Source organism: Trachemys scripta, chromosome 6 (genome assembly GCF_013100865.1).
Source record: "Trachemys scripta elegans isolate TJP31775 chromosome 6, CAS_Tse_1.0, whole genome shotgun sequence".
NCBI classification, from domain to species: Eukaryota; Metazoa; Chordata; order Testudines; family Emydidae; genus Trachemys; species Trachemys scripta.
In genome coordinates, this window is record NC_048303.1 from 129286078 (window position 1) to 129312657 (window position 26580).

Here is a 26580-nt window from a genome sequence, read left to right on the forward strand (position 1 = left end):
AGATCTGGACAGGGAGAAGAAGTCTGGAGATAAATGTGAGAAGCGAAGGACATATGCTTTTTTTTGTTAAAATATTGTATGTTTGCTGTTGAAGAAAGAAATTCAGAATGCATAATGTTGTTTTAGTTAAATAAAACAATTTAAATGTCTGCCTGGTGATGTTCTCCTCCTAATACAGCATGGCAAGAAAATCCTCCAAATATTAATGGATTAACCTGTTGACTGGAGATCTGCAACTACAGTAAAGCTGAAATACTGAAAATACAATTTCCATTGCTACACAAGAAAGTAACAGAAAACGAGATTGAGTTAGGTGAGAGGTAGCTGTCACTGAAGCATCTATTATTGGCAACAAAAAATTAGTGTTCTTTTGTAGTTAACTTATGAGAAAGACCAAAAAAGTAGTAAAGGAATGTAAACGGAGCTCCATTTACTTTAACTTCTTGGCTGTAACAGCCTTTACAGCTGTATCTGAAGATCATGTTAGGATCACAATCCCTGTGGAATCCAAGTCAATATTTAAGTGTTACTGATGTTGTAGAAACATTAATAGAATATTTATTTTGTCTCTCACAGAGCAAGTCTCTCATCAGCCGACATGCATCTTGCCACAGAAAAAGTAGGATTTAGTCTGAAATGAAATGTGAAAAGTACATGGCTTTACTTCAAGCTAATCTATTTACAAGATACAAAACAAGATACATACTCGTTTGTGTTGCCTGGCTAATCTTGCTTTAGTCTCCTCTAGCTCCTTTTGGATCTTCACTACGTGCTTGTTCATCTTACGAATCGTGGAGTGTAAGATCTCCCAGATATAGAACCTAGCAGAGAACCAATTATAACCTTACTGTAGCCGATAACAAAATACAAAACACAGTAAACTGATAAAGAGCAGAGAGAAAAAAAAAAAATCACACATCTAAAATTTTAGCTGTATTTTAGCCTCAACCTTCTTACTCAGACTAACAGCAACAATACAGGTTTCAAGTGTTACCAGAATGTATTAAGTGTACATACTTTATTATAGAAATACATGTCCAGGAAGAATTTTCCAAAGTTTCAACAATAACCTGAATTCCTTTGCAATTTATGCAACTTATGCACATGAAGTACAAATAGTAGTAGTAGGGGAGTACACTTAAACAGGTGTGGCTTCCTATTACTAACAGTGGGATCTTTCCTCTATTTTACCTTGAAATATTAGTGGTGTTTTATTTTGAATTCATTCAGGAATGCATGAGGCACATCATGGATCTGTTTTGTTAGAATGTTTTACGTCAAGGGAGTTAAATGTCAAGATGCTAGAGTCTCCTTAGGATACTGCCATGTGGTATCCTTTTCTCTCAAGCCTTGTTTACTTTAAGAGATTCTTTAATGGTTTGGATACTCACTGTAACTATAACTATATGAACAAATAAATTGACTTTTAAAAAAGTAATTATCTGAATACAATGTACTATTAACTTACAGAATTGTGAGTGATCAGTATAATTCACAAAAGGTACTAGCAACAATAGTACTTGCAATTATAGAAGATAGTTACATGAACCACAGTCTGTGTCTGGGCCATCCTCCCCACTCCCAATTAATTATTATTATTTGTATTGCAGCAGCACCTAGGAACCTCAGCCATATACCATGTCCCCATTGTGCTAAGGTGCTAAACTAGTGCAGAACAAGACAGTCCCTGTGCCAATGAGCAGTTTGCATGGTGACTGTAGAGGTGTACCTTCCTCAGAGGCACGCTGAAGTTATAAGCCATTGCTCAGAAAACTAGACGAGATGGATTCTTGGGTTCATTATAAACCTGCACCTCAACTCTAAATGGAGACTGTTGAATGACAAATATCCTTTTGGAGGGGTTGACACGTAGGTTGTGTATGAAGTGCAAAGGTAATTTTTATTTTTTTTTTAAATTGTTTGCTTACCATAATAAAGCCAAGTAAAAAACTAGTATTCAGTGTACATTATCCACAAAGTGAAAATATGTCTAACCCAACTGAATGTTAGTTTCAACAGAGAATTGATTTTGTTACCTAGTAAAATCATGAGCAAGTTCTGGAGAGAAGATCCAGTTTGCTACGGCAGCACAATCAACTATCTGCGTCCGAATCATCTTATCCACAAGCACAGCAATCATCTGCATTGTGGGGAAAAAACAGAAAAAAAAAAATCTGTTTACTATATTATAGCATCACGATACCTATGGTAATAAGAGATAGTCAATCCTACCTGTTCATTGCTGGTATGAAACACAGGATGCAACAGGTAAAAATACCCCAGGATTAGGTGCTATCCTAAAATAGCTTCTCCAGTGACTCCTCTGCTCTCAACAGCTGGCATTACCTAGTGCAGCATGAAGCCCTCTGAAAAGGCAGCTGCTTCTCTAGAAGCCTGCTGCAACAGTGTGTGTAGATGAGTTTAACTAAAGGTGCAATTTTAACCAGATATGGGTAAGCTGGTGTGACTGTCACACTGAACTAGTTTTAAGATTGTCCACACACAGTGTTCACACTAGAAGACCTGCAACAATTTAACTAAATCTGTATCTACATTTAGTTCAATTGGTGCACTATTTTGAAGTGAAGTGAACACTAACTACTGCTGAATCACACAGCCAAAGAATTAAGGTTATATTTACCTCAATTAAGTAACAGCCACATCACAAAACCAGTCTGCCAGATCAGTTGATCTAGTCAATTCTACAAGCCCCTTGCCTTGAGCCCAAGTTTATCGTAACCACTTTTTATTTTTTATTTCAAATAATATCTGCATTCAGAGCAAGTTCTAAGTGATAGACGTCTATTTCTCACTTTGAAGCATTTGCCCAAGTTTAGATTTTGTAAAACAAACTTACAAAACTTAAGACCAAGAGAAATGATTCCATAATATTAACCCCCCCAATGGAAATGGCTGTTTTAATAAGAGACATTCTCTTGCAGGGTTAGCAACCCAAACGTCAAATTGCCATCAATTGAAATAAATGCTGAAAGGAGGTAGCATAGTGAGAAACAGATAAAAATTTGATATCTAATCTAAGATGCTGTCAGTATCACCAGTAAATACATTTTGAATTCTTTCTAATACACAATTTAAGTAAACAGTGGCCAGGACTCTCTCTCTTTTTTTTTTTTTAAGTGAGAATAAATTGCAACTTTGTCTTTGCAAACAATTCAGTTTCTAGGCTTTTCAGTGTTCATTTTGTTGTTTCCCATTATCGTGAGGACGTAAGCTTCAATAAACATCTGAAATCACCCCTCTTACCTGTGGATGGTTCTTCCAGACCTCATACACAACCCTCAGCACATGGAGCTTCCCCTCATCACTTTCAGCGAGGGTTTTGAAGACTTCATGAAACCTTATTGTAATAAAGAAAAGCGATCAGTGGATGCACAGCAAGTAGTTGAAGCGGTCCAGTAAAAGTTTGGTAGAGAGTATGCCTATGCAGCCTATGATAGTGAGCCTCCCAGTCCAAGTCAACAGACCTGGGCTTGTACTACAGCACTAAAAATAGCCGTGTAGACATTGCGGCTCAGGCTAGAACTAGGGAGGAGGGCAGGTTCAGAGGCCAAGCTGCAACTTCAAAGCACTGTCTATGCAGCTATTTTTACCACAGTAATATGAACCCTGCAAGCCCGAGTCCATGGACCTGGGCTAGGAGCCTCACTGCTACAGGTTGTGTAGACATACTCAAGAGTACCAAGAAGTCACCTACTACAGGACAGGCCCAACAAAGAAAGTAACAGACACCACTAGCTGTCACCTACAGCCCCCAGCTAAAACCTCTCCAGTGCATCATCAAGGATCTACAACCTATCCTGAAGGACGATCCCTCACTCTCACAGACCTTGGGAGACAGACCAGTCCTTGCCTACAGACAGCCCCCCAACCTGAAACAAATACTCACCAGCAACTACACATCACACAACAAAAACACCAATCTAGGAACCAAACCCTGCTACAAAACTCCAGTGCCAACTCTGTTCACATATCTATTCAAGGGACACCATCATAGGACCTAACCACATTAGCCACACCATCTGGGGCTCGGTCACCTGCACATCTACCAATGTGATATATGCCATCATGTGCCAGCAATGCCCCTCTGCCATGGACACTGGCCAAATCGGACAGTCTCTACGCAAAAGAATAAATGGACACAAATCTGACATCAGGAATCATAACATTCAAAAACCAATAGGAGAACACTTCAACCTCTTTGGTCACTCAATAATAGACCTAAAAGTGGCAATTCTTCAACAAAAAAAAAAACCTTTAAAAACAGACTCCAATGTGAAACTGCAGAACTGGAATTAATTTGCAAACTGGATTAGGCCTGAATAAAGACTGGGAGTGGTTGGGTCATTACAAAACCTAAACCTGATTTCCCCATTACTAATTTCTCCCTTCTATTACTCACACCTTCTTGTCAACTGTCTGTAATGGGCCACTCTTACCACTTCAAAGGAGATTTTTCCTCCCTTGGTACCCTGCTGTTGATTGATTTATCTCGTTAGACTCACCTCACACTTGGTAAAGCAACCCCCATCCTTTTGTGTATTTATACCTGCTCCTGTATTTTTCACTTCATGCATCTGATGAAGTGGGTTCTAACCCACGAAAGCTTATGCCCAAATAAATTTGTTAGTCTCTAAGGTGCCACAAGGACTCCTCGTTGTTTTTGCTGATACAGGCTACCACAGCTACCACTCTGAAACCTGCCACTGTGACCCATTCATGGCAATTCTCTATTAGGCCATGTCTACACAGGAACACTTCAGAAAGTTAAGGCATATGAACTATTAGTTTGAAACCGATGAGGGTTAAGTCCCCCATGTGGATGATCTCAATTCGGAGTAAAGCAGAACAATTAGGCTGTGGCAAGCCAGGGTGTGAATCTTCTCCATACTAGCCTGCTGTGATGCCCTGATGACACATGTTAAAGCATTCTAAAACTGTTACAGTGAGTCCTCAGGGTGCCCACAGTTCGACCACAACAGGCTAGTGTGGAGTAATTCAGACCCGGCTTGACGCAGTCTAATTGTTCATGTAGACAAGCCCTTAATGGAATTCAGTGTACAGCGAAGCATTGCCACTTTTCTCCTGAATGAGAGCAGCCACGCATGGATTTAACATATGAACATTGACTTTATACCTTTAGTTGATTTGCCTTAACGTATCCGAGTGCCCCAGTGTGGACATGCCCTTGCAGGATATAATCCCATATGCAGAACTAGTCTAAGTTTCACCAAGAAAGCCTAAATTAGTGAGAGATACCAAGCGTCACTCAGTACAACTGCCAAAAGAAAAATATGGAATTTTTAGACCATGCTACATCAGTTATGAGAGGGAAAAATGACTAGGACAATGTTTGATACATCACATAACCCCTTTCTGAGCGGGCACTGCTCCCATGCTTGGGAGAGCTTACCTCCAATTTTCCTAGAAGATTATAGCATGCTGGTAGAAGGTCAGCTATGATATTTCAGACAGATAGCTTTCTGTTACAGCCTCCATTTCGATACCACTCCAACTATCACAACTGAACCCATCTTGTATCTTAACTCCGGAAGAGCTTGCAGTGTCTAATACCAGTATATAAATGATGTTGTCAGACCTACTTCCTTCCTTAGCCATACTCTGATGGGACCCAAAGGACCCTCCAGTTCTTTTACGAGTCCCCCAGGACTCTAGCAGCGTTCACATGTGGGCATTAAAACATGTACCCATGCCATGCCCACTTAAAGTGCACTGGTCCAGGCAGGTGTGGCGTGGGCAAAAGGATGCACAAATTTGCTGCTGTGTACCTCTGGGCTCACTGTGGGCACTGGGAAGTGTGCTACCTATTGCTGCACTCTTCCAGGTGAGCAACAAGCTAAGGCATGTCTCAGAACATGCAGAATCTTGACCTATCCACATGGAGTAAAATACACATTATGATCTCCGCTTGGATAGTAAGATTCACACTACCAACCCCTTTAATAATAAAAAAAAAAGCTATCAGCTCTTCTCTCCTTTACTTTCACATTACACTGTGCAACATACAAAACACTGAAGCTTGTGGAAGAATAGCTCTACCAAGCAAGTCACTGTTCTAATCAAAATGCGTTCCATAAACCCAGAAATAATGCATTTATCACTTACTTTGCCAGAGCACTAAATGAGTGGCTGAACGACTTGGCAGCTAAATGGAGCAGAGTCTGTACAAAAACTTCTATTTTCAAGGGGTTAAAGGTGAAGCCTTCATCTGAAAGTTGTTTTCAAATTGAAACAGTGGGTTAAATTAAAATCAATATTATAAGTTTTTATCAAAATCTAACCCTGCAAACAAAGCACTGAAGATAATTCATGGTTTCTTTATTTTGCAAAACTTAAGATTTAGCACTTGAGCTTTGCAGCCTGAACAGGGAATCAGTCAATGCTTTCTAAAAGCTGCAGTTTTATCAGCAACTCCCTCAGGCTGCCAGGTGCCGCCATGCAGAGATAGTCTTACCTCGCTGACATGCAGCTAGCTACTGGACTACATTTAGGACTACACCACATTATTCCCTTATCCTCTATAGGAGGTGATCCTCAAACTCTTGTTTCTTACCAGCAGGGAAGACTCCACACCCATTTGAAAGTTTTATCAAACCTAGCAAAGTCTACTGCTGACTTTCAAAAGCACTCCTATCAACATCTTTCTTTTCAGAGGATAAACAGCAGTTTAATCCCTTTAGGATTCCTATAACCCAGTGGTTCTCAAAATTCCCCCCCCCACGGATCATTTGAAAATTGCTGAGGGTCTTGACAGACCACTTAATGATCTTTCCAAATGTTGTTTGTACTGTTAGCTAACTATTGTAAAGCGCTTTGGGTAAGAGGGCTATATGAAAAAACTTAAATAATAAACAATGTGTTTCTGTTCTACAAATAAAAGCACACAACTCATATTTTAATATCAGTAGTCTCTCCCTCTCTCCCCGCCACGGCAGCCTCCGAGCTGGGGCTGGGAAGGAGGGGGTTCTCTCCCCGGCAGCCGCAGCCCTGGAGCTGGAGCAAGTCGCCTCTTTCTCTGACCACTGCAGCCCTACACATCCCAAATTCCCCCCATCCCCTCTTCTCACCCCACTGCCTCCCCAACTACCTCCTATTTGCCCCACCTCACCCCACTGCCCCCTCCCACCTACCCCCTATTCCCCCCCCCAAGGCCACCACCTCGCCTTACATGTGCATCTTCTCCAGGGTCCAGGCACCTAATTAGTGGAGCCACGCCTGCACGGGCTCCACTAACTAGGTGGGCAGCCCTTCGTTCTCTTGTGTGTGGCCACCCAAGCGCGCACCTTAGAGGGAACTCTCCACAGTTTGAGAACCTCTGCTCTAACCCATTTTTCCCCTGACTTGGGACACTCCTACACCACTTTATTATCTCCATGTATTTTGATTTTATATATTAATCTAGGTGCCTGTACAATCTCACATATTACTGAATTATTCAAGTTCTTTTTCACCTAAGCTACTAACTTTAGATGTGACTTCTCAAAACTCTCTTCTAAGACATCTGAGAACAGATAAGCCCTGGCCAAAAAGACGCTGGATGTTTAGAGCATGGGTGAGGCTGGGAAGCAAGCTCAAGTCAAGGCCCCCTTACAAGAATGTCTATTTTGTTTAGACCAGGGGAATGGCAGCTTGAGCTCTTAGCTGTTCTCAACTAAGGTAATCTATAAAGAGGCAATCTCTCTCACACTTAGGACACAAACCATGTTACATTTTCTACTAATGCCAAGATCTGCATCCTGATGGTGAAGTATTTCATTCTTTCATACTATCCTTGTCAGCAACAGCCACCCAATAGTACATCCCATACTAGTTTACTCCTTCCTACCACTATCCCATTGATAAGAATGGGTCCTGTCTGTGGGGCAAGAGAAACAAAAATACACTCAACGTTTTATATTGGTTCCGTTTTCTGTTAAGTGATGCTAAATGGAGAAAGCGTACAAGTCATTAGGCAACGTACCAGGCACAACTCCTACTTCGATAGGATGGTGAAAGTAGTTTTGAACACAGAAGAAATGACCTTTAATGCCCAATGTCAGATATCCTTACCGTCATCATCATCCTGGTTAGGATTGGGCACATCTTTTAAGATGCCGAAGATTTCATCATTACTGGTCTTATTTTTAATGGCAATGGTCAAACAGAGTGCAACAGTGTATCCCGGAAGAGACTCTAAACAGAAGACAAAAGGTCTGATCATCTTCAAAATTAGTTGCAATGAATATGGGTTACCTTTATGTCAGCTTGTGCATTTTTCAGAAAAGCATACACTTTTCCTTGAACAATTAAAAAAAAAAAAAACCAACAATTACTGCTTTGTATTAATAGAACTGAGATTTTGGCATGCTGGAAATGGGATTTTGCAGCAAGCTGCAGGCTCTCATGCAATGTCTGGACCACATGCAGCCAACTCACAAATCTCTAATTTCTCTCAAGATGTGAACTTATTTTAATATTCAGTGAATAGTTAAATTATGTAATGACACTTCAAACCGCATCCACAATTCCAGGCAGCGAGGACATCAAGAGCTGTGGCAGCACCTCCCCACATAAAAGCTTTGCAAAACCAGTACAGTCCTTTCTTCCTCACAAGTCCACCTTTTCCTCTATTCCAGCAGCAAAAAGTTATCCACACCTAGATATGTCTAATCTTTTCTGCCTTTCAACTCTCCCCTTTTGGATCTACCCAAAATCTTGCTACTACCACCCTGCTCCTCACGTCACTGTCCACATCAGCAGCCCCTGAGAATCCTTCCTTTCTATCTGCTACATCAAATTCAATCGCCCCTTGGCCTCAACTTTAGAGGGTTTACATAACCGTTCCTTTGCCTACATCTGTGCTCCAATTTCTTCCTATTTTGAAGAGTCTCTTCCTTTCCTTCTCCCGCTCACCTTTGTGCCTTCAATTGTGACACTCCTTATACTTATGGCACTCATCCGTTTTTTCTTCACAAATAATCTCTCCATATCACTTTTCACCTTAACTATGGTCTTACTCCTGTCTGTTTGCTTGCTTCACTTATTAGACAGAGTTCTTTGGAGCTTACCAAGAGCTCTTTCATTTGTTTCTGAAACAAATGTGGCACTCAAAGAATAGTAAGTTATCTTCACTATGCTGTTCAACTTTTGCACATCACTCAGCTCAGACACTGAAAACAGAAGCTAGATTAACTTGTAGACTTTCTTGCAACTAGCACAAGGCTGCAGTGTTCAGGCTGCAAACACTGCAGGATAATTAACTTCAAACCAAGGTGCTTACATTGACATTTTAAAGTTTTTAGGAACCCTTTTTAGTGAATTCCCTCCCAACCTGCCCCAAATCAAAGTTTTAGACCTAAACTATATTACTGTGTCCCACTCAGGCAATGTTTCCAGGTCAAAAGTCAGCCTTTTTATTTCCACTGTGAATTTTCTTCTATAAAGATAACTAATTTGACTCAAACTAGAGGTTTCTTTGCTTGATCAGATCTCAAAACAGATAATATTTTGATAACCTTTTCTTCAAAATGCAAACGCCTTCGAAGTAGCTTTTATACTTACTATTGCTTTCATCTCCATATTTATAAATACACGATGGGTTTGCAGGACTAAGGACAGAGAATGTAGCAGGAACAATATCTATTATTCGCTGATGGTATGAAAGCCTGCAAGAGAAAATTTCAGTTGTAATAGAATTACCAGTGGAATATTTTGAGGGATACTCCATGGTGTTGCCTTAAAGATGTTCTTATTTTATTATGTTTTAATTTTGCCAGAACAAAAACCAAGAAGTCTGATTATTACTACATAATATTGAGGATAGTTCCTTCCAGACATTAAGAGTCAATGAAACCAGTTTATGCACTGACCTTCCAATGGATTTGAATAACTTACAGAAAAAAAGTTATATTCTCAACTTCACATACTTAACTTTGCTCATACGGAAAGGTTAAGAGGAACCGTCAGTCAGGGCCACATTTTATTCAAACATTGCACATGCTATGTGGATCACAGGCAAGATACTGGTGCTACAATTTAAAAATCAATGAAACAAAGTCACCTTGACTTCTCCATTTTAACCCTCAGTTCCATCCAACCTTTATAAACATTTAAGAATTAGCCTACCACCATTTGAGGTGAGATGGAAGGGATCCAAAGACAAAATATTTCTCTTTTGCCAATCAGTGCTTTTACTCCTTCTAGGCTTCCTGACTCAAAAAGGAGTAAGTGAAAACCGTTTTCAATTGGGATTCTAAGGGCTTGTCTACACTATAAATTAGGTCGACTTAGTTTAGGCTGACACAGAGCCACCAGCTCTTGGTGTCCACACTACTCTCCTTCTGCAGGTGGAGCGCTTCCTCACCTGGTGTGCTTGCACCAACTGGAGTGGGGCATTGGGGGGCACTGACAGCCCCACAGGGCTCAATTTCCCAGCACAGAGCCTACCAGCAGAGAAACTGACATTCTTGTCAATTTCACATTGCTATTGTCTTTGCTCAGAGCAGCCAGGCTTTGACAGCTCTGGGAGCTCCATGGGGAGCTGGGAGCCCAGGTGCTCAGTGCATGGCAGCTGGGCTCAGAGCGGGGAGCCAGGGGAAACCAGGGCTCCAGGTGGGGAGTGGGGAGCCTGGGCACCAGCCTGCTTGGAGCAGGTGGCTGGGAGCTCGGGGGCCAGCTGGACTCTAGCTGGACCCCCCTCACTCCAGGGTGACAGATCAAGCTGTGAGCCAGGTACCGAGTTCACAGCAGGGAAATCTACCCACCTTTGTCAATTTTATGGATCCCACACAGAGCCATGAAATTGACAAGAATTTTAGCCAACTATAAATGTAAGTAATGCAGTGTTTACACGGACACGGTTGCCCTAACTACACTGACATAAGCCCTACGCCTCTTGTGGGTATGATATTGGTGTAATAGGGCACTTACATTGGTGGGAGCAAGGCTGTAGCGTTGACACTACCATAGTTAGGTTGACATAAGCTGCCTTACATCAACCTAACTACTGTACACCAAGCCCATGTCACTTAAGCACTTTGAAAAGTTTTTCCCTTATTCCCTCCCCATCACCAGCTGCTGGACCAATCCTGAGCACCGACAACTTCTTTTTAAGTCAATGAGAATCCTGGATCCTCATAACCAATCAAAATTAGGCCCTGTGTTACTTGCAAGCCATTAATAAGGTAGAACTCCAAAGTACATTCCTTCCTGCATTTAGTTTATGAATGACCAATACTTTCCAGCAACATTACTTCCTCTGCCGCCCCCCACAATCAACATCCATCACGTAAGTCCAAGTAAAGGGAGTGTCTAACCCTCTGGCCTTGCATCTAAAAGTGAAATGTAGGTGCGGATATTTCACCTCCTATTTAAAGGCATCACTTCTCCAATCTATTAGGAGAGTGGGAGTGTCCCATTATTTCCAAGAGTCCTATCAGCCAAGACAACAGAACCGATGGACACATCTACTGAAAACATGAATTAATAGAATGTGCTGCATGGGAAAGAGTTCATAAGTACATATACAGGCACAAAATTGAAAGGAATCTGGTTAATAGGAACTAAAAGTAAACAATTATCAGACAAATGTCATAGTAAATTCCAAGCTCCTAAAGTGGTGTGTTCAAAAGCTTCACTTACCTCATGCATTTTTCCAAGACTTCTCTTACAAACTTGGGTTTGGGCTTGTCAAGGTCGTGAGTAAGACAATCTGACCTATCAAAGTGCAAAATTTGATAGCATTTAACAAGCATTGTATTTGCTTCTTAATCTGCTCTTAGTTGGCTCAGTGCTGTACAAAATGTTCACAGGTTAAGCACAGTTAATCTACAATGCTCTTTCCCATTCTCTACGGGTCTCAGCAATTTTGAGATGGGGTACTAACACATAATGGTATTAGAATCTATGAACTGCCAACTTGGAGTCTCATCTTCACAAACACATATTGAAATAAGTGATTTCTAATTACAGTAAAAACTTAACACTATTTAGCAGGTTGTGATATATTAGTTACACAAGAACAGTATTTTGCATCCTGTCTAAGTTTAAATGGTTATGAAGTAAAGGCACTGTGGTGATAATTCTATGGTGATTAGTGCTTTTGAGAGATGTTAACTACAGATAGCTAGGGACAACTATTAGCAGCACCACTGGCAAGTTCTGGATACGTTCGAAAGTTGTACGCAATACAAATGGCTCAAATGGGGACCCCAACAGAAACTTACCAATCTTCCCAGCTCCAACGGAACTGAAAGTTACTCAGATGGTGGGAAAACCAGTTCATGAACCTTTAAAAGAGGAAAATGTTATAGTTCTATTAAGTATGCAACAACTCACAGAAGAAAAAAACAAAACAAACAAAAAATCAGATGAGAGTTTCAATTATACTTTTCAAAGGCAAGCTTAGAGTCATTTCAAGTCGAGAAAAATGTGTTCCAAAAATGATGAACAGAAAAAAGTCACATAGTAAATCATTAGGGAGTCACCAATTTAGGTTAAAAGGCATACTAATGTATGGTATGTTGATGTTAAAGCACCGTTTAGAACAGAAAGGAAACACACTGCTAAACTAAAATCAACAACGTTTAGCTTCTTTGCTTTAGGCGCCCAAGTTAAGTGGGATATTTTCAGCAGTGCATAAGAGACTTGGGATTTCCTCTGCAAATAAGTGAGACTTGTGTTCCTAAGTCCCCCTCGACACTTTAGAAATTTATCCCTTACACAGTCTCCCCCACCACCAAGATTTGCTAAGCATTGAACTCCAAATTAAGCCAAGTTTGTCAAGTGTATAAGTCTATCTACAGAGGTCTTTGGTCATATTCATAGAAAAGTGCAACAGGCAATTTCAAAAGGGGGTTATTAAATTTTTCTTTTTCATTCTCATCACTATTTTATCAGCTACGATATGATTCCGGCATGCAGAGTAGTTTCTCTTATTTGGCAGATAACTGTCTTTACACAGTCCTTTGTAAGGTACAGCTTCTCTCTCTACTAGAAACCACTGATTAATCAGGTCACAATGTAAGGTTTTAGAGCAATTACTAGCCTGCAACATTTAAAAAAAATGTCACATGAAGTCCATGAAGCATCAAACAAGAATGAAAAGGGACAACTCTGCAAAACTGTTATTTGGTTCCAGGTGAGAGTCACTTTAGCCTTTGAGACAGAATGGAGATAGTCTCATGCTCTGTCAGATTCACCACATTGGTCCTATTCTATCTATTTATTAACATAAGCAAAGACAGCTGACTGCAAATATGTAGATTGTCTTAATGATTTTCTCCATAGCAACTGCAATTATTACATGTTGCACAAGCTTCACTTACCCCTTAGAACAATGAACTGTCACCTCCTTGCCTGCTATCCCACTGTAAACCAACGCTCAACCCCTCCCTCAGGCCAGAGGATGGAAGTGGCATGTGTCAGCAGAGCAGAGTGTGGACTGAGGTCATAACTGCACCATGCTCGTAGGCAGAGCAGTGATCTGGAGGGCAGTGGGTTGGCAGTATAAGGCAACTGTCCTTCTGAGAGCAGGGAGAGAAGGGTCTCAGCACACAGCAGAGAAGGGTGAGCAAGTGCTAAGTAGACGCCCATCCTTCAGTTTAGAAGGCTCAAGACTAGAGCTCAAACGTTAACACTCTACTTAGGATTTACAGTGGGTTTTTATGGAGCCAATAGATAGTAAGAAGAACTTCATGTGACCCATTTTCAATCCATCAGTGTACAATGAGGAAAACATTCTGGTGTTCCTGAAATGCACAAGCACTTACCGGTCTATACACGTAGTGTTCATTGTATCCAAACGCATGTACAGCATTTCTGTGGCTTGTGCAAGCTACAAGTGTCTAATTAAGGCAAAGAGGAGTCTGATAAATCAGAGCTTATATTAACTCTTTCCACTTTCTACGGAGAGTTTGCAGAAGGATGTTCCCCCCCAGTAACATCTCATTTTTCAACTATCCCACGCCAGGGTAAGTCCTGGTAATTTCATGGAAAACAGGGCAACTGCAGTTTGCCCACTAGGTGGACTCTTGTCTCTGCTCATAAAGAGAGTATTTTATAAGACAATGGAAGCTGCACATCTAGTGATACTTGCTGCCATCCAACTCATTATGGAGACCCAGCACCTCAGTGACCGCAGCACTCTGGCTTCTGAAGAGACAGAGCTATTTGGAGAGGATGCAGTCTAACACACTAACGAACTCAGTAAGAAACAACAAGAACAAGCCACCTTCACTCATTTTAATCTTCATTTCTCTGAATATTACACTTGTTTTGCCACATTGTTTTCACCACTACGGTTAGCAGAGATTTTGGGGGTAGAATTTAAACCGAAGGCAGCTCAAAGTGGATGACAGTCCTCCATGATTCTTAATTGCTAATATTTTTAAAGCTATGGGACAATGTAAGATGGCAAGGAGAAGACATCCCCACTACGATGCGGCAAGAAAACTGCAGCAGCTATTTCAGTGAAACTAGTTGCATAGATGTATATGCTAAATCTATTAATCTGAGTTGAGTTAGAAACAGACTGAAAATGTTCACCCAAGTCATCCACAGTCAATTTTACATTTTTTATAACACTGATCTTCTAGAAGCCAGAGTGAGCCTTTAAAGCTGGTTCATTTCAGATTATGACACCACTGATATATAACAAGTGTGCCAAAGACTTAACTCTAAATTTCAGGGACTTTATCTGAGCTGTAAAACACAAACTTTGATAGGATCCGAAACTTGATATTTCAGAAGTCTTAACCCATAAGTCTTTAAACTACCTGCACTGTTTAAGTGATGTCCTTGTCTCTTGCAGGACAAAGATCTCTACCTGAATCTTTGCAGGTAAGTAAGGAGAATATAGTCTAACAATTTACTTTAAGTTTATTTATAAAACTACATATTTTGCTGTTGATCATGAAATGATCTCAACATTAACAAGCCTTAGAACCTCTATTCACTTACAAGCAAAATTCCTAGTGGTACAACTTACACAAATGCTGCTGCTATTTGCAATCTAATTTTAGAACCTGATATTAACAAAGAGTTAATATGCAGAAACATTGTAACTGAGAAACCAACGTGCATACGCCAGGTTTACTGACAATCTGTTTCCTGCATTAAGATTCAATGATACAGCATAATTACAGTTATTGCTAGTCTAGCATTTGGGATTTATTTTTAAAATTAGTGCTTAAAACACTGGAGATTTTTCCCATCACTTTGACACTAGAGACTAGGATAACAGAACAACAACGGCTATTTGTCTGCACTGTTCTTTCACATATGCAGTACTGATGGTCAAAATATTTGCTTGTTTTATTCAATTGAATAAAGGGAAAAGGAAATAGAGTCACTGCTAAAATTCATGCCAATACTCAGTTTTCCAGAGAACAAAGGAAAAAGCATTCAAAGCTACCGTGCTCCTTAACAAGGAAGGATACAACTTGTGGTAAAGAGCCAGGTTGAAGTTTGCACAATTCAATCAGAAGTGTTGTGTACATGACCTCAATGTGTGGTGGAACTGGAAGCTGAAACAGTTCTGCAAATACTACCTGGGGGGTGGGGAAGAGGAGGAGGAAAAAAAAAAAAAAAAAACCATGTTATCAGAGCTCAGTCTAGCCACATGCACACATTTCCATCATCATGTCCAAGTTTGCACAATTCTGACGAACAACAGTATCATGCGACTATGTACCACAAATAAGGCACGTTTTATCTGTTAAACTCTTGCTATGAGGACTATAAGGTGTGTTTATAAAATGGATAGTGTGAAAAGAATGCCTCTCGTACTGAGAACACATGCATATACTATTCATCTGCAGCCTTTTAAAAGTTTTTGCAACAAGAACTATCGCAAGACCCATTCAGGACCCTCAACACCAGGGGTCTCAAACTCAATTTACCTTAGGGCCAGGGCCAGTCCTCAAATCCTCCCAGCAGGCCAATAATATCACTCATGCCGCCCAGAACCCGCCTCCCCCCTAAGACTTTGGGAGTGAGTTTGGGTGGGCAAGGAGGTCTGGGGTAGGGGATTGGGGTGCAGGCTCTGGGAGGAAGTTTGGGTGCAGAAGGGGTGAGAGGTTGGGCTCTGAGAGGGCATTTGGGTGGGGGAGAGGGTCTGGGGTGCAGGCTCTGGGATGAGTTGGGGTGCAGGCTCTGGGCTGGGCCAGGGGGTGGGGCTGCAGGAGGAGGGGGTGGGGTTGCAGGCTCTGGGAGGGAGAAGGGGAGGGGTACAGACTCTGGGAGGGGAGCGCAGTGCTTACCTGGGGTTCCAAGGCAGGGCAGGCTAAGGGGGGCCTCCGCGCGCTGCTGCCCCCAGGCACAATCCCTACAGCTTCCCACTGGCCACAGGGGCACTCGAGGCGGGGGCAGCACGGAGGGGCCGGCAGACTCATGGAGTGAGCAGGCAGACGCCGCTCAGCTCCGCTGCGCTGCTGGAGCCCCAGGCCATTGTAAGTCGCCTGGGGGCAGGGGAGCGGAGATGGGGCCAAGGGAGAGACCTGGCCCCAAAACTGCTGGAGCCCCACAGGCCACATTGGGGAGGTTTACGGGCTGGGAGTTTGAGACCCCTGCTCAACACAGTGAGACACTAAAAACCCACCACCTTAAATGCCACTCTCCCACTCACTAAACACCCCTACAGTAGCTTACTGTACAATCTTCCAAGTGGGCTTGATTTTGAGAGAGGCATCTTAAGTTTGACTCCCTATTGACTTGTAAACAAAAGAGTCTTGTAAAACTATCAATTAAAACATTTTTTTAAGCTGAGTTATTCTCCTGCATTGTCTACAATCAAAATATTGCACCAGTGAGAACCTGAATGTGGAACAATAAACAAAAGTAGTCAGTTAAGTTTCATGACCCAAACTAGAGAAGTTACAGAAGTAAAACAGCAAAAAGGGGAAAATAAAACATTTAATTTTTATTTAAAGGGGTTAAGGAAATCAGTTAAAATACATTTAAGTCAATGTTGTCCTAAGATATTACAAAAATCTATAAATTAAGTTATATTTGAAAAAAAAAAAAGTGCAGTAGTTAGGAGCATTCCAAACTATACTGCAAAACAAAGTTTCAACTAGGTGGCTTTAAATATTAATGCTACTGAAGTAATTTTCTTTAAGCTTGTCTTATTTTGCAAGTTTCTATAAGATTTAAAAAAAAAAAATCAAACTAAGTCTGAAAATTGCACTTTATTATAAACCTTACACTATGTCACTATGTACATTTGTATTAGATCCAATCTGTATTGATATAAGTAGCACAGGTAGGGATGCCTACAGTTCAGGGTGCCAAATACTTGTTTTAACACCCCGTTTTCAGTTGATTAACATTTTGACAAAAGTTAAATTGCTTGGTCTGAAATTCTCCACAACAGGTGTTTGGATCTGCATCAAGTTGATTTTTGGGAGGAAATTGCAGCAAATGGTTCAGCCCTTTCACAGAATGAAGTTTGAAAAAATATGTTTTATCCAAATTTAAAAAATTCTTAACCATTTCACTGAGACATTCTAGCACAGGGATGACCAACCTGAGCCTGAGAAGGAGCTAGAATTTACCAATGTACATTGCCAAAGAGCCACAGTAATAAGTCAGTGCCCCCCCCCCCCCGCCCCCTCCCAGCGCCCCCGGATCACGTGGCGTGCAGGAGGCGGGGGGGGGGGGGGGGAAGGAGGAGCGAGGGCACTGCAGGTTCAGGGGAGGGGGCGGGAAGGGGTGGAGTGGGGGCAGGGCCTGTGGCAGAGCCAGGGGTTGAGCAGTGAGCACCCCCCGGCACACTGGAAAGTTGGCGACTCTAGCTCCAGCCCCGGAGTTGGTGCCTATACAAGGAGCCGCAGATTAACTTCTGAAGAGCCGCATGTGGCTCCGGAGCCCCAGGTTGGCCACCCCTGTTCTAGCGCCTCCATGCTCTGGAACAATCTTTGAAAGGGCGTCACCCTGATGTCAGGAGTTTGCCGTTTGCAGTCCTCATGAAAATCTGCCTCAATCTGGCCATGTTATAAGCCAATGAAAGTTGGAGTTTGTACATGCTTAGTAGAGACATATTAGAGAGAGTCTGGAAGCTAAGCTCTCTGAATAGAATAGAATATCAGGGTTGGAAGGGACCTCAGGAGGTCATCTAGTCCAATCCCCTGCTCAAAGCAGGACCAATCCCCAGATAGATTTTTGCCCCAATCCCTAAATCACCCCCTCAAGGATTGAACTCACAACCCTGGATTTAGCAGGCCAATGCTCAAACCCTGAAGATCCCATCTGTATCAAGCATGCTCCATTCTGGGGATGAGCAGGACTTTCCAGGCTCCTGGAAGCCAAGGGCTGCTCTGACATGAGGCACAAGCACTGCAAGCAGGGAGACTGTCTCATCTGTGTGCTCCATGATCTTGTGCTGGCAAGCAGCCAAGAGAAGGAAAACACAAAATGAAGGTTGCCTGTGTGTATGTATTGATAACTCCTGCCTCATTCAGTGAGCAGGATGAATTGTGCGAAGGGAATGAAGTCAGGGCTGTACAGTTAATGAGGCTGTTGTTGCCTTCTGTCCGACCCCAGACACACTTTTTTCAGAAGTTGGACAGTATAGTCAAGTGAGGCAGAGGACTGCAAGAGGAGAAAGGATGGTCTCATGGTTTAGAAAACTGAATGCAACCCTTGAGTACTGGATATCCCTGTCTCTGCCACAGTGTTTGAGAGATTTTGGGCAACTCACAAAACAAGTTTTTCACAGGTAGCCACTGTTTTCTCATTTTTGGGTGCCCAATCTGAGACATCTAGAGTCTGATTTGTAAGAGTGCTGAGCACATTCAACTTCAACTGCAGTCAGTGAGAGCTTTGCTCGAAGTACATGAAATTAATTAAAGTGCTAAGTACCCTGAAAGAGTTAAGCCATACAGTTCTCTGCACACGGAATCAAGTAGGGGTCCTTTATTACATATGATCATGTAATAAACACCACCATAATGGATAAGAACAAAGGGGGCCTGTAATGGGGCAGTTGCCCCACTCCCGCAGAACAGGGGTTAAAAGTAGCCCTGGAGAGGGCTGAGGCTGGGAAAAGGAGTGAGAGCAGCTGAGGGAGTGGCTGACCATAGGGGTGGCCAGCCCAATTAGGGCCCAGCTGGCCCTGATCAGAGGGCTGGGGGCCAGGAGCTGAAGGAGTGTCTCTCTAGCTGTGGAGAGAGAAGGACCTGGCTGCCTGGGAGAAAAAGGTACCTGGAGCTGGAGCAGTGCTGGGGAATAGGGTAAGGGAGCTTCAGCCTGGTAAAACCCCAGGCTGCAGGTCTTGTTGAAGGCCTACAGAGGTACTGGGGCTGCAGAGATACAGCCTGAGAATAGCCAAAGGCAGCAGGTCCTGACCCCCTTGCCAGTGATGAGTGGCCATTACGGACTGCAGGGGCTAGATGGTGACTGGCAGTAGCCACTGAGGCAAGGTGGGTTGGGGGTTTCCCTGGGAGGGGAGACCCAGTGTGTGGGGATACTGCAGTGGGCAGAACCCTAAGGTAAAGAGCACCGGAGTCCGGGAGGGCATGGGGGCCAGCAGCAGGTGAGACACCAGCCAGGAGGAGGCGCTCCCTATGCTGGAGAGCTAATTCCTGAGATGACCAGCAGGAGGCGCCGCCGCGCTGGTGAGTCGTCGCTTCGCTACAGGGAAAAATTAAGAATTCCTAGAGAACGTTAATTCCCCAACAATATGGGTGAAAACGAGACAATCACTAAGCTCATGAATGAAGTTACATAGAAAAAATGATAAAGACAAAAATGCCATACAACTTGAGGGCAAACATTTTTAATGAAAACCATCTCATATCAGATCTCAGTCCTCATCCTCAAAGAAAGCCTGCACAACACCTTAAAAACAAGCCTGGGAATTTAAATTCATAACTATGCTAGAAGCTAAAAATCATGGACTCAAAGACAATGGATTTATGGCTCATTATTACAAGCTGTGATTCACTAACCCTCCTTCTTCACACTATTGGAGAGGTGTCAACTCCCTGCTTCACCTTGAATGGTCTCTTGCAATGTATTAGCTCCTTATGCTTAACAATCTGTTCCATGTTGTATCTAGCTGTGACACCGCGTACCTTTCCCCAGACCTAATCAGGTCTTGGCTACACTGGGAATTCACAGCGCTGCACTTGCTGCGCTCAGGAGTGTGAAAAAACACACCCCCGAGCGCAGCGAGTGCAGCGCTGTAAAGCGCCAGTGTAATCAGCGCCTGCAGCGCTGCACGCTCGCTCGCAGCACTGCAAGCTATTCCCCTCGGAGAAGTGGAGTACTTGCAGCACTGCGAGAGCTCTCGCAGCGCTGGTGGCGCGACTACACTCGCGCTTCACAGCGCTGCCGCGGCAGCACTATGAATCCGCGAGTGTAGCCAAGGCCTCTGTGTAAGCAACAGAAATCTGCGCAGTAAAAGATATCACACCTGTCACTCCAATATTGTGGGACCAGCACAGCTACAACATTGCCAAATTAGGAAATGCCAGAATTCGGGTTCAGTCTCTGACTTTGCAACTCTAGTGTTCTTTTCTGTATGTAATTTTACTTGATAAGTAGTTATTCCCTAAAATACTGCAAAAAGGCACAACAAAGGTTCAATTTTCAACATAAACCCTGAATTTCTAGACTTGACTACTTGTTCACTCAACTCTAGTGTTCCTAGCATTAGTCTGCTAATGCCTTTGCATTTCCTTTAAAGGACAGAAAATACTTAATGGGCTTTGTAAGTTCTCCATTTGACCCTAGTGTGTTCTTGATGGAGATCCTGATACCTTAGAACCCAGCCACTTCAAATTCTACACCAGAGTTAAAGATCAATCCAAAGTGAAAGCACTGCACTCTATTATTCCGAGATTCTAGCTTTAGAAGTATCATTAAGACTTAACAGTAAGTTCTACTATGCATACATTAAAGACCTTAAACATTCAATTTTTAAAAATGACGAACATTGCTTCAAGTACAGCTGATTCCTAAATGAGGCAAGCTCGAAGACAGCTGTTTGAGTTAAGTATGCACAAAATTTCTAATTAAAACATAGTGATTTAAGAAACACCATGTACAAATATCTACTTAACCAATTTAACTCAAAGATTCCAAAACTAATTTCACCTCTGATGAGACCAAGCCAGGAAGATTGCAGCCCAAAAAAGTCATGTTTTCCAAAGTTATGAACGATCAAAAGAGGAGGTTTAGAGTGCTTACAGCAGGAGCTACTGCAATATTAGAAGAGAACCAAGAACAGTAAGGAAATTAAGGTAATTTGCTTCTGGGCTGAGATAATTGTAAAATGAAATACAAGTATTATGCATAATTGCCATCTTGGCCTTTACTACAGCACTGCATTCTCCCGTGCTGCCATCATAAATGCCTAATCATATGGACTTCCAAAAAGTTACACTGCTCTACAGCCAAAATGCTTCTGAAATAAATGTAGTCAAACTTTACTAATTCTTGGTCACTGAGAACGAAAATGATGCTTAAAATTGTTGATTGGCTCTAGTTTTCAAGATATGCTATTGGGTCAGTACATACGACCCTTGACTTGGGAATGGCGGAGGATAAGTGAGTTATAAAGGAAAGGGATCTCAATTTAAACCAGAAATGACTAAAATACATCTTTGACTGGATCTATGAATAAATCTATGACTGGGTTTGGACAGTACTTGCTTTTTAGGCAAAACAATGAATGATGCAATCTGAAGCTGGTATTGCGTCATACATGATATGAATTGCATCATGTTATTCCTAGAAGTCATGGATGATGCAATCATAATGAAGCTTACACATCACTCTGCTGAACAAATTGCCCTATATCAGCTCTAGAAATCATATAGTGTCATGCTCTATTATTTGTCAGTGTTTGATTTTGCAAAGGGACACATTTCTGTTTAGCCAAAGTGAGCAGAGATGTCTCGTACTTGTGTGAACAGTGCAGATAACTTCTGCTATGTTTGTGGTGAAGTGACTTTTGCATCACAAAAGCGCAGTATAACCACTATGGTTAAGAAAGCCTATCACCTTTATTTTGGCTGCAAAATTGGAGATCAGGACAAGAGGTGGGCACCACACATATGCTGTAACACTTGTGCAACAAATCTTCGCCAGTGGTTGAACAGGAAAAGGAAATCTATGCCTTTTGCAATGCCAATGATTTGGAGAGAGCCAACAGATCATACCAGCAATTGTTACTTCTGCATGGTGCCTCCAGTTGGGAAAGGTGTGTCAAAGAAGAAAAAGTGGACTGTGCATTATCCAGACATCCCATCAGCTATACGCCCAGTACCCCACGGAGAAGGACTGCCGGTTCCTGATGCACCAGAATCATTCTCACTTGAGTTAGACAAGGAGAAGGAAGAGGATGAAACTTCTGGTCCTGAACCATCAATGTCACAGGAACCACATTTTCTCCCATCCTCCTCCTCTGAACCACACCTCATAACACAAGGTGAACTGAATGACCTTGTCAGGGATTTGGAACTACCCAAGAGTAAGGCAGAGCTGTTGGGCTCCAGACTACAGCAGTGGAATCTCCTGGCAGGTATGTTAGGGTTTCCATGTTCCGTGACTGTCAAAAGGATCTTGTCCCATTCTTCTTCATGGAAGGTGATCTTGTAGCCTGCAACAACATCGATGGTGTGATGGCAGCCCTCAACATCGTTCACAATCCAGATGAGTGGAGACTGTTCATTGATTCATCGAAGACGAGTCTTAAAGCTGTTTTACTGCATAATGGCAATGTTTTGCCATCAATTCCAGTTGGTCATGCAGTCCAGATGAAGGAAACCTATGACAACATGAAACAACTTTTGCGGTGCATAAACTATGACCAACATCAGTGGCAGCTTTGTGGCAATTTGAAGGTTGTTGCTCTCTTGCTTGGTCTGCAGACTGGATACACAAAGTGCTGCTGTTTTCTCTGAGAATGGGATAGTCGTGCAAGAGATTCCCACTACATCAAGAAAGATTAGCCACTCCGACAGTCATTGGAGCCTGGGAGGAAAAGTGTTCAGCATCCACCTTTTGTTGAATCAAGGAAGATTTTGTTACCACCCTTACACATCAAGCTGGGTCTGATGAAGAACTTTGTCAAGGCCATTGACAAAACACAAGCAGCTTTCAAGTACCTCCGTGGAAAATTTCCAAGGTTAAGCGAAGCTAAGATAAAGGAAGGTGTCTTTGTTGGTCCTCAGATTTGTGGCAACGAAAAGACGGCATGGAAAGCCTTCCAGTTAGTGGCAATAAATTTTCTCGGAAACAACAAGGTAGACAACTACAGGTTGTTGGTGGAAAACCTCCGCAAGGCATACAAAAGCCTTGGTTGCAACATGTCACCAAAGATACGTTTTTTGCACTCTCATCTAGATTTTTTTCCACCGAACTGCGGAGCAGTGAGCGATGAGCACGGCGAGCGATTTCACCAGGACATTGCAACAATGGAGAAACGCTATCAGGGCAAATGGAGCCCATCAATGCTTGCAGACTATTGCTGGACAGTGACAAGAGATGCTCCATTTAATGAATACAAGAGACAAGCCAAGAAGCGCTGAGTAGACACTGAATAGGACTAAACTATGTACATAATAGTTTTTTCCCTTTTGTTTCATAATAAATTTTATTTATATAACCTTTTTGCTGATTTTTAAAGTGTTACATAAACAGGACAGGTGAAATATCATGTAAAGCAACCATAAACACATGAAAAGACTTAGGTTTACAATTTATGATTAAAACTCTACTATCTACACAATATACATGACATAAAATGTAAAAACTTAAATATCTTAGAAATAGTAGCCAGTTGTTTTAATTGTCATATTTGAATTCAGCACATCAAAATACATAATAAATAGCACATTTTATCTCTGAAGCACACGACTTCTCAAAAATTGTTGCCCAGTGTTACATGAGAAATGTGTTAGCATCCTAAATAGTGACTGCGATTTCAACTTGAATCTCTTAAGCAAAAAAAAAAAAAAAAAAAAAAAAGGTTACAAGATGAAACTTGTTCTGGACAATAAGGTAAAGCTTTTAGTTTTCCCAAAAGGATCGTTAGTCAGAATCTCTTGATTTAAGAAAGTTTGTGATTGAGAGGTTGGCATGTAACCACATGTCAAGATTGACCAAGAGTTTAATTTAATTCAGCCTCAGAATTGAGGCTGGTCTGTGTCCTAAGATGTGGTGCACAAGACCAAGTTTCTGAAATGACAAATGCCAGAGGTCACTAAATGCTGAAATGGGACCTTCAGCCTTCAGATTGGCACATCCTGCTTTGTAAGTACCATCAGTACCCCAAGGAACCACAGGACGATCAGGGCACTGATGATCTCTACCAAGTTCAGACTGATGATTCCACTCCACCATCATCTCATCCAGCACACAGTAAGGCACACTGGGCCATCACTTAGCACAAGACACTCAAGTATGTGGGTTGACAGGGTACTAAATGCATCAAGGCACTGAGTGCTAGATACCTGGACTGTTCATCAGAGACCAACTGCAGGACAGGAGCCCCACATCTGAGGGGCTAACCTGGATTTTTTTTACAGCTAGTTGTAATGAGGAAGGAAGAGTTCTGGGCCTGCCTTCAGAAACTTTATGGGATGAAGTGAGCTAAACCCTAGGGCATGAATCCTTTAAGCACCTAGCATAACTGGGCATTGTTTGCATGGCACTTTGAGGAAAGATGGAGCACCTTAGCCCTCCATCAGAGGCAGAAGTACACATGTATCGAAGCTTAAATGGCATTTTCCTTTTCTATTGGTTAGTTCACATTATTTCTATTATTCAAATGACTTTTTGAAAAGAAGGGAAATTCCCCAGACAAAAAGCATTACTTGAACTAGCATTAAGGTTGCTTCACTGACTTGAATGTTAGAGATCTTACAAAAGCATAGCAGTTTTGTTTTTTTGCTAACACTGAATTTTCCAGTTTCTCAGAAGAAACCTAAGAATATTGTAGTTTTGTTAAAGACACATTCATAGACAGGAAGATTAACAGTCACGGTTAAGCAACCTGTAATACCCACTTTCTCTTTCCCCTTGTTACCTTCTTACCTACAAACCTTATTCCTTTCATATCCTACTCAGATAAGTGATTGAAGAGGAGGCCCCTACGTATGTTTCTGATTTGGAATTTTTTGAAGGCCTTTAAGCAGTCTAACTGGGAATGGTAAATTATTTCTTTTGGAGATTGTGTACAGCCAGCACAATGCCAGATTCTGTACAACCACTCTCTGATTAACATTAAGGCAGTTTAGGATTTGTAGCCACTAATGAGATAAAACTGTTATGGAGAGATAAAGCAATCTCTATTTCTGATGTTTCTTTGGCCTGAATAGGGGTAGAGACGAGGTGGTTTGGTTAGCCTTAAAATATGAGATTCCTGGTTTTTAAAATATGTGGGGATTTTGAATTATAAACTTTTAAGTCCCAGAGTGATTTTGCTTAGCCATTCACCCACAAGATTACCACCTGCTTGTAAGTTTAACTGAACTTCCTAGTTCTTAATGTTTGCTTTTTAATAGAGGCCTTGCAAAAAAAGTTGCAGTTAACACTCAAGTGACCACATTCAACCTTATGTCCAGTTTAATGTACAAAGTTCTGCATGGCTGCATCAGCCTTTGAGAGTTCTCTGAATAGAGGAACTGACTGAGAACCTACATTTGTCTTCCCACTCATATTTGTAGTTATTAAAAATCCCTCCACCTGGAGAAGTGACTATGGAAAAAGAAACATCACTAAACAGCCAGAAATTGACTTCAAATTAAAAGCTAAAACCTTTTGGGATGTGACATACAGTGCTCTAAGCAACTCAGAAAAGTAGTAAGAGACAAAATGTTTTTGGGGGGCTTTTTTGGTTTAACTAAGTTCTTTTCAGCTCTAAAAATCTTAAAGAAAGACCCATCTCAGAGATGATTGGCCTATCAGTACATTGGCCAGCTATGAAAACACACAGGTAAAACTTCGGAAATGCTGTTATTTGAAATTCTATTGCAATAGTGGTAACTGAACTTGATCCACGCATTAAAACTGCAGGACGATAATTTAAGTCAGTGAGAAACTACACCTTAGCCTTCAGGCCACTCTGATTCCCAAAGAATGGACTACAACTGTTTGAAGTCTATTATTTAGGAAGTAAAGGTATCAAGTATGTGTACAAGATGCAGTGTGTAAAATGCATACCTCAACTATGTGATAGTTCAAAGGGATCTTGTTATTTCCTGGATAGCTCAGTAGCTGTGCAGCACTGCAAAAATAAATATATGCAAGTTAGAATGCAACACATTAGATATGGTCTAGGTACCAAGAAATGATGATTTATGGAATAGTTCTTTTTTTGCATGAAGGCTGTCAGATTGACAGGTCTGAAGACTGAAGTCAACTATTTACACACACAACACGTGCAACACAAGCATAAGTGCAAGCTTATCCACAGATACGCCTGAACCATAACCTGGAGGGACATGTTCATTTCCATGCATGTGCAATTCTTGAATACTCAAACTACTAACAAAGATACCATCCAGTATAAGTTTTGTGGTAGTCTGCATAATGTTGGTACCTGCCCACCTGAAA

General features: G+C 41.8%; 1 protein-coding gene across 2 annotated transcripts in view; it reads right to left on the reverse strand.

The window, feature by feature from the left end:
- Positions 1-706: 706 nt before the first annotated feature.
- Positions 707-26580, reverse strand: part of LOC117879017 (nuclear cap-binding protein subunit 1) — a gene marked incomplete at its 3' end in the record, with an annotated part of 45771 nt that continues 19897 nt past the window's right edge. For both annotated transcript variants that reach the window (XM_034773856.1, XM_034773857.1), the window contains 11 exon segments: positions 707-821; positions 2037-2140; positions 3265-3358; positions 6145-6247; positions 8089-8211; positions 9580-9683; positions 11659-11733; positions 12243-12305; positions 13788-13852; positions 15456-15566; positions 26188-26251. In XM_034773856.1, the coding sequence (XP_034629747.1) occupies positions 707-821; positions 2037-2140; positions 3265-3358; positions 6145-6247; positions 8089-8211; positions 9580-9683; positions 11659-11733; positions 12243-12305; positions 13788-13852; positions 15456-15566; positions 26188-26251 (1021 nt within the window).